At 44.8% G+C, this 8,959-nt stretch overlaps 1 protein-coding gene across 2 annotated transcripts in view; it reads right to left on the bottom strand.

Annotated features, from left to right (window-relative positions):
• Positions 1 to 1,245: 1,245 nt before the first annotated feature.
• Positions 1,246 to 8,959, bottom strand: part of TMEM40 (transmembrane protein 40) — a 42,889-nt gene continuing 35,175 nt past the window's right edge. Inside the window, exons 8-11 of one of the 2 annotated variants that reach the window (XM_066350809.1) lie at positions 3,300 to 3,371; positions 3,140 to 3,214; positions 2,574 to 2,636; positions 1,246 to 1,832 (exon numbers count right to left, since the gene is read on the bottom strand). In XM_066350809.1, coding sequence (XP_066206906.1) covers positions 1,813 to 1,832; positions 2,574 to 2,636; positions 3,140 to 3,214; positions 3,300 to 3,371 — 230 coding nt within the window. In that variant the 3' untranslated portion in view covers positions 1,246 to 1,812. The remainder of the gene's footprint in view (positions 1,833 to 2,573; positions 2,637 to 3,139; positions 3,215 to 3,299; positions 3,372 to 8,959) is intronic. The other variant, XM_066350810.1, reaches the window with a different exon arrangement.

Genomic DNA, 8,959 nt, shown 5'->3' with positions numbered 1-8,959 from the left:
GAGAGCTGAGTGTTGAGACAACCCAGCTGTGACTCTCAAAACATTGCCTACCCTTGGGTCACTAGTTTTCTGAAAGTATGCTCTAAGCTTCAATGACAAAGGTATCTTACTTAGAACATTCTTGTAGCAGGAATTGCTTTGGGAGGTAATGAGGCTTCTATCACTTGAGGTGTGGAAGCTGAGCTGGAAAATCCCAGAAACAAGAGAATGTAAATTCTCTAGTCTCATGGTTTCCATAAGATAAATTTTCACCAGACTACAGTGATTGGAGAAAAAAAAGATGCACAGTTAGATTTTTTATCAAGCTTAGTTTATTCATTTTAAACCCCATTTTGTTTTTGATGATCATTTCCCTGCTTTTATTTTTTGATGCAAAACTATCCTTTCTTTTACAAAATAATGCTGATAGATGATGTTCTTTGTTGTTTTTATTGTCCTCAATTGGCAAGGTAAAGAGCTTGTAGCCCTCCCTCTTTCACTTTTTAAAAATATTCTATAACTTTGAGAATCCCCAAGTCTGGGGAAAATCTCGCAGCTCTGACACTTACTTCCTGTAGGATCTTGATCAAGTTATGAAACTTCTTTGAGTCTCTGTTTTTCTATCTGCAAAATGGGGATGATTCACACATCTCAAGACTACTGTGAGAATTAAACCAGATAATGTATGTGACTGTACTTGGATCATCATCATAACCACTTGAGAAAGTGTCCTCCAGAGTCTATGAACTCTATGAAGGCCCCCACTCTTCTCTTCTGCAAGTTGAAGAGCTCTTGTTTCTTCAATCATTCTTTATATTTCCATTTTGGTCTCTTCTGTGTGTTCTCAGTTTGTCACTGTTGTTCCTAATCTATGAATCTAGAACTGAACACATGCTTTTGGTGTGGCCTGGCAGTGTAAAGTAGGATCCACTATCACCTCCTTCAATCTAGACTCTATACCTCCATTAATTCAACCAAAATTTACAATGGATTTTGTTTTGTGCTCTTATCTCACTCTTATAGTATTTATTGAGCTTAGAATACCTAACAGCCCCCAGATCATAAAAATGTTTGTGATCTTGTCTCCCATCCCAAACCTGTGCAATTGAAGTCTTAGACCTAAAATGAGAGGTTTTATTTTATATTTATTCTCTTTTATACTTTACTCAATAAGACAAGGTGCCTTCCCTGACAGATGGGGTCAAAGAAGACCCCAAATAGATATATTCTTGTATTCAATAAGCCTAAAAGAATATTTCATTGACTCTTTTTAGTTCAAGGAAGAAAACATTTATTTGAAACTTGGTGGAGTCCAGGGCTGCAGGGCTGGCGTTGGGTGATGGAACCCAGATGCAGTGGCTTTAGTCCCCCACATCTCACCCATATCAGGTTCATCCAAGGGACCTGACATGGTGGTTCTCTCTCTCAGGGCAGTGGACTGTCTGTCTGTCCTGAGAGGGCTCTGTAGAAACTGAGAGCAAATCAGGATAGCTTGGGGATTTGAGAGAAACTGGGAGCCAGAGAGATTACAGCTTGCAGGGCCCAGGGGTCTCCTACTGCCTCCTGAGAACAGTAATGTCCCAGAATCTTCCTGCTGATTCAGGTACCACAAAGGGCTCAGTTCCCGCACCGCCCTTTGCTTTCCATCCTGGCAGCCAGATTCTAGTCCAGTACTGCCCCAATGATGCCTCTGCCAGGGCTGTCGCCAATGTTCAGACTACATGGAAGGAAAAGCCTGGCCTGCTGCATGTCTCCCAGAATGTCGCTCTGTGCTCAGGGGATGCCGTGGTGGTCACACTGGGGCCTGGCCTGGCCGCCTGCCCAGCACTGGTCTCAGTCAGTCCTCCTGAATCCTGGAAGGAAAAGCCCACAGGATGGCATGGGATTCTGAAGGCAGCCAGGTCTCATTTCTGCTGTCACCCCAGATGCCTAAATACTCCTTACAGCTGGAACAATGTCACTTCAGAAGCCACGGGTCTCAATGGTCCACAGCTATTGCAAATAACTTTTTTTTTTATGAATTAAATTGCTTAAATGATATAGAAATCCCCAGCCCAGAGACATGCAGTCTGCCTCTCACTTTTGAGACTTAATGGTAGGCACAGAGCTGCTGGTCATAAAAATGGATCTCCTTTAGCTCAGCCTAGCCACTCTAGCTGTGTGACCGTGGGCACGTCACTGCACCTCTGAGCATCAGTTTCATCAGGCAAGCGCAAGATAAGTAAAGCCCGCCCACTCCCAGTTGCTATCAGGCAGATAAAATCACACAGAAGATTGAATTTTAGGAACCGTAAAGTTCTATGACAGAACACCTAGATTCCCTTAATTTTTCTATAGTGTTTCAGACTTAGAGACTTCTGACTCCATTTCTCACATGATTTTCACAACACCCTTGTGAGGTAGGTGTCATCACAGCCATTTTCCTGTTAAAAAGAAACTGAGGGTAAACGAGAGCTGGTAAATTGGAAGAGTCAGGACTTGAAGCCAAGCCCCAATTCCAGACCCTGTGCTCCTTCTTATATGCTATGCCTCATTGGCAATAGAAGACCCTGATTGAGGAGAGAAAATGAACTGAGGAAGAATGTAAAAGTTACCCATCAGCCTGAGCTTCTGAAAGAGGGGGATGAAGCCATGCAGGACACTGTGGATCCGATACACTGTCCAGACAAGAAAAGAAGACAAAGGTGACTGAGCTTGGTGCCTCCAGGGATCTGGGGTCAGACCTCCTCCCACCCACACTTGGACCAAGACTTAACCCACACAAACAAGGCTCTAATGGTGGAATTTCAGGCAGCAGTTTAAGTTTAGATAATAGTACTAGAATTATTATTAAAAACAACAGCCACGAAAAGCAGTAACAGTGCCAGGAAACAGCGAATGCAGTACCCAACCCCATTAACTAACTTGTTTTTGGTCTCTGCCTAATTCTGTTTGTTTGCCACTTTCAACTGTTTTTGTTTCATTTTTATGGAGCTGCCCATTTTTTCCACTGAGTTTTGCCAGCGACCTCACATTGACCTTGAAAGCAGTCAGGCAGAAAACACGAGCATAAGGAAATCTTTAAAAAGTGTTTAGGTCGTGGCTTTCTGGCCCTTGGCAAGCATCTGTGGCTGGTTCAGCCACCTCTCTAAGAGTCTGGTGGGGGAAGGGGAGTGCTTACCCAGACCAAAGTAGATGCCAACTGTCTCCAGGGAGGCAAAGGTGAGCAGGCCAACCCCGAGGGACATGAACCAGTCTGCAAGGGCATCCAGGAAGAGAATGGTTAGCCTGCAGGTCTGGACCCCCACCTGCCATGCCCTGTTCATACAGCCCCCACTCACCTGAGTAATAGTGATAACACACCAGCAAGGCCCCAATTGCAAAGCAGAGGAGGACGAAGTGGAAAAACTCATCTGTAAAGGCAGGGGAGGTGGGGAACTTACTGTTTGCTTCTTTCTACCTCTTTTTTTTTTTTGTGACAGAGACAGAGAGAGGGACAGATAGAGACAGACAGACTTTGGAAAGAGATGAAAAGCATCAATTCTTCATTGCAGCTCCTTAGTCTCCTTACTTGCTCATTGACTGCTTTTTCATACGTGCCTTGACCTGGGGGCTACAGCAGAGCAAGTGACCCCTTGCTCAAGCCAGTGACCTTGGACTCAAGCCACTGACCTTGGGCTTCAAGCCAGCGACCTTTGGGCTCAAGCCAGAGACCATGGTGTCATGTCTATGATCCCACTCTCAAGCCAGTGACCCCGAACTCAAGCTGGTGAGCCCACACTCAAGCCAGATGAACCTATGCTCAAGGCAGAGACCTTGGGGTTTCAAACCTGGGTCCTTTGTGTCCCAATTCGACGTTCTATCCACTGCACCACCACCTGGTCAGGCTCAATCTCTTTTTTAAATTACAAAATGTGTTTCTGTTTCTGCTGAAATGCAGCTTTTATTCGGAGATGCTTCTCCTGACCAGCCCAACTGAAACAGCACCCAAACCCACCCTCTCCAGCCTTTATCTTGTTTTATTATTTTTCTAACACTTATCATCACTCAGTAGGTTATATTTTCATTTCTGTGTTTATTCTGTGTCCCCACTCAGTAGGATAGCAGGTGGAGATTTTGCCCATCGACTAAAGTAGTGTGGGGCATATAGACCTGCTGAAACTTTGTTTGGGGAATGAATGTTAAATACAATTGTAAAAAAATGCAAATGTGTCAAGTTTCACATTGCCTTATCTTCCCTCCTTAATCCCATTCTTTAAAAAGAAGTGATGACCAGCAAAACCTTTCCAGGCATATATATGTACATATACATTTTTAAAAATAAAAGCAGGACCAATTTGTGTACCTGCTCCTCTATCATTTGCTTTTTTCCCTCTCATTGATAGATCAGGACCATCTTTCCACCTTAGAGCATATGTAGATCAGCCCTGTTCTTTTTGATAGCTATATAGTGTTCATGATACAAAGTTATTCTAATTTATTTATTTATTTTTTTTTTTTATTCTTTTTTTTTTTTTTTTTTTTTTCATTTTTCTGAAGCTGGAAACAGGGAGAGACAGTCAGACAGACTCCCGCATGCGCCCGACCGGGATCCACCCGGCACACCCACCAGGGGCGGTGCTCTGCCCCCCAGGGGGCGGTGCTCTGCCCATCCTGGGCGTCGCCATATTGCGACCAGAGCCACTCTAGCGCCTGAGGCAGAGGCCACAGAGCCATGCCCAGCGCCCGGGCCATCTTTGCTCCAATGGAGCCTTGGCTGCGGGAGGGGAAGAGAGAGACAGAGAGGAAAGCGCGGCGGAGGGGTGGAGAAGCAAATGGGCGCTTCTCCTATGTGCCCTGGCCGGGAATCGAACCCGGGTCCTCCGCACGCTAGGCCGACGCTCTACCGCTGAGCCAACCGGCCAGGGCTATTCTAATTTATTTAACCAGTCTCCCACCGATAAAATGTATTGATGTCAGATGTTTCCTGTTACCACTAATGTTGTACCAAACATCACTACACATGAACCTCCATGCATTCGGGGATGTATTTCTGGGGACCCAGGGCCCAGGAGTGGATTTTCAGGCTTAGAATGTTCTTAACAGAAGGTAGTTAACAGAGATAGAAGGAAGAGTTGAGAGGCAGAGCCCATGCCTTGGGCAAGAATTCAGGGGTGGTCTGTGAGAGAGGTTTCCTGTTCTTTGCCAGGCACTGGCATCAGAGTCATCAGAGGAGAGAACAGAGGAGCCTCAGCCCAGTCAAGGGGCTGTGATTAGAAGAGACACAAAGATTTCAAGAAGAAAGAAGAAGAAAAAAGAGGAAAATTCAGAGACCATTCCCTGTAATGAGGCAGGCTTCCTGAGTGGGTGTTGAGGCGCCAGGAATGTGTCTTAGCTTAGTCCTATGTAGCCACTGATGTGCTGTGAAGCTTTGGACAAGTGTCTTGACCCATCTGAGCCTCAGTGTTCTCACTGATATACCGAGGAGAGCGACCTCTATGCCACTGAGAGGATGGATAGGGGGTCTTGTATGGAAAAGTGGTTGGTAAATGGTAAAAGGCAGTGTGATACTTCACATCACTGCTGGCAAGGGGCATTTTGAAGGCAAATGAACAAAAGGGGAGAAGGGTATTTCTATTTTCTTTTCCCCGGGGAAAAATTAAAATGAACACTAGGACATTCTTGGCTCTGAAATCAGCTTGCCCTTTAGGGGAAAAAAAGTACATTATGCAGAAATGGATTTAAGGTTTAAGAAAGCATCAGGCTTAGGTCTCTGCAGTGATGTGAAAACCTGGGTTGAGGTGGATTACAGAACTCTTTTCTGCTCTCTATCTCACCCAGTATTTCAGAAACACAAAATGAGTTCTTAACGGAGATGTTCTTCTTGAATCTTATTTTCAGTAGAAAATACAAGTGTTTGAGAGAGTGAGAAAGGGGGAGAGAAAGAGAGAGATCAACAAAATAAAAGATGAAGCAGAGGACTGAATGGGTAGGATGGCTTACTTTGAAAAAGCAAAAAATCCAAAACAAATGTCTGTCAAGTTGGGAATAGAAAGTACATCATGCCTGACCTGTGGTGGCGCAGTGGATAAAGCGTCGACCTGGAATGCTGAGGTCGCCGGTTCAAAACCCTGGGCTTGCCTGGTCAAGGCACATACGGGAGTTGATGCTTCCTGCTCCTCCCTCCCCCTTCTCTCTCTCTCTCTCACTCTCTCTCCTCTCTAAAAATTAATAAAAAGAAAAATTAAAAAAAAAAAGAAAGTACATCATAATTTACCCATACAGTGGAATTTTATGCAGTTGTTAAGAAGTCATAAAAGATTCAGAGGTGCCCTGGCCGGTTGGCTCAGCGGTAGAGCGTTGGCCTAGCGTGCGGAGGACCTGGGTTCGATTCCCGGCCAGGGCACACAGGAGAAGCGCCCATTTGCTTCTCCACCCCTCCGCCGCGCTTTCCTCTCTGTCTCTCTCTCCCCCTCCCGCAGCCAAGGCTCCATTGGAGCAAAGATGGCCCGGGCGCTGGGGATGGCTCTGTGGTCTCTGCCTCAGGCGCTAAAGTGGCTCTGGTCGCAACATGGCGACGCCCAGGATGGGCAGAGCATCGCCCCCTGGTGGGCGTGCCGGGTGGATCCCGGTCGGGCGCATGCGGGAGTCTGTCTGACTGTCTCTCCCTGTTTCCAGCTTCAGAAAAATGAAAAAGAAAAAAAAAAAAAAAAAGATTCAGAGGTCACTATGAATTGAGGCTCAGGCAGTCCAGAAGGGCTTCATGGAAGAATGAGCATTTGAGCTGAAGTTTAAAGATTGTCAAGCCAGTAGGACTTGACAGAGAGGAAAGGGCATGTACGTGTGTGTGCATGCACATGTTACTTGGGAGGCACAACACGAGACAAGGGAAGGAGGTGGAACCAAGGCACAGACCCAGTATAGTGAAGTATTGGTTCAACCAGGTGTATGGAGGAGCTGCTGGGAACAAAGTTTTGGAGGCTGGAGAGATCAGGCCAGAAAAAAGGATTCTGGAGTTATGTTTGAGTCTGGAGGAACCTAAAGGATCATTCCATTTATTTATTTATTTATTTATTTATTTATTTATTTATTTATTTATTTATTTTTGACAGACAGAGAGAGTCAGAGAGAGCAACAGATAGGGGACAGACAGGAAGGGAGAGAGATGAGAAGCATCAATTCTTCATTGCAGCACCTTAGCTGTTCACTGACTGCTTTCTCATATGTGCCTTGACTGGGGGGCTCCAGCAGACCGAATGACCCCTTGCTCAAGCCAGTGACCCTGGGCTCAAGCTAGCAACCTTTCAGCTCAAGCCATCGACCCTGCACTCAAGCTGGATGAGCTCAAGCAGGATGAGCCCATGCTCAAACTGGCGACTTTGGGTTTTCGAACCTGGGTCTTCTGCATCCCAGTTTGACGCTCTATTCACTGTACCACTGCGCCACTGCCTGGTCAGGCTAGCAGATCATTCTTATCTGTTTTGGGTTTTTTTTTTCAAATTTCAGTCATACACATACCACCTTTGTGGTTTTTGGTCTTTCTCTTACCACTGCTCACCACTAGGATTCCCCTGCTTTAATTAAAAGTTCTCATAACACAAAAAATATTCTGTTAACTATATATGGTGACAGATGTTAATAAGACTTCTTGTGGTGATCACATTACATTATATACAAATATTGAATCATTATGTTATACATTTGAAACTAATATAATGTTATATGTCAATTATATCTCAACTTAAAAAATAAATACCTGCCTGACCAGGCAGTGGTGCAGTGGATGGAGCATCAACCTGAGACACTGAGGACCCAAGTTCGAAACCCCAAGGTCGCTTGAGTATGGGCTCACCAGCTTGAGTGCAGGGTTGTCTGGTTGAGTGTGAGATCAGACATGATCCCATGGTCGCTGGCTTAAGCAAGGGGTCACTGGCTCAGCTGGAGCACCCTGGTCAAGGCACATCTGAAAAAGCAATCAATGAACAACTAAAGTGCCACAACTAAAAGTTGATTGATGCTTCTCATCTCTCTCCCGTCCTGTCTGTCTGTTCCTCTCTCTCTTCCTCCCTCCCTCTCTCTCTAAAATCAATAAATAAAATCTTTAAAGTAAATAAAATAGATACCTAAATTCCATTCAGAAAGTTATGGGCATCTTAAAATTAGATATAAATGTAACCAAATATATTTAAAGCTTTGCTCCTCTAAGGAAAATAGCAAAACGGCAGTTTTTCATGTATAAGAACTATAGTTATTATTTCATTGAAAATGTTGAAATAAACATAAGGCAAATGGTAATACTTTATTTTGTAGAACAGTAGTGCTTTGAATAGACAGTTCAAAATGCCCCAATTGCCAGATTTTGCTGAGTGTAGAATACACACACACACACACACACACACACACACACACACACACACACACAGCATACAAAGCAAGACAATGAGGTTATAGCTGGCCCACAGCCTGCAGAAAGCTCTGCACACAGGGAGAAACTGCTCTCTTTGTCTGAAGGGCAATGAACAAGGGTCAGGGTAGCGTTAAAGGCATGTTCCTGAACCATGACCATGTTCTAACACAGAGAGTAGAAAGGGGACTTACCTCCTCACTTTGACATATAATGCTATGTCCTGAAGGAACTCAGACATGGTCTGCACTTTGGAAGTCTCAGATTTAGTCTGACAAGTCTCATTTTCTAGCCCAGGAAAATTAAACAGTATGCCCTGGTCATCTCACTGGATAGAGACATAGCAGGGGGTGTGGGCCCAGGGCTACACTCCCTAAAGGTAGGCTTTTGCAACAACTTAAAATGTTTCCAGAACAACTGCCATAATCAAAAATCATGGTCTTCCTGCCAGTTCCAAACCCTGGATTTGCTCAGTCAAGGCATGTACTGTGAAGCATCTACTACGAGTTGATGCTTTCTGCCCCCTGCCTCCCCTCCTTTCCGCTCACTAAAATCAATAAATAAAATCTTATAAAAAAATCATGGTCTCCCTTTTCACCTTTATCCTCCTCCACAAAG

The sequence above is a fragment of the Saccopteryx leptura genome, chromosome 10, assembly GCF_036850995.1.
Source record: "Saccopteryx leptura isolate mSacLep1 chromosome 10, mSacLep1_pri_phased_curated, whole genome shotgun sequence".
Classification (NCBI taxonomy): domain Eukaryota; kingdom Metazoa; phylum Chordata; class Mammalia; order Chiroptera; family Emballonuridae; genus Saccopteryx; species Saccopteryx leptura.
Note: the sequence above shows the minus strand (reverse complement) of the source record. Positions and strands in the feature narration are given on the sequence as shown.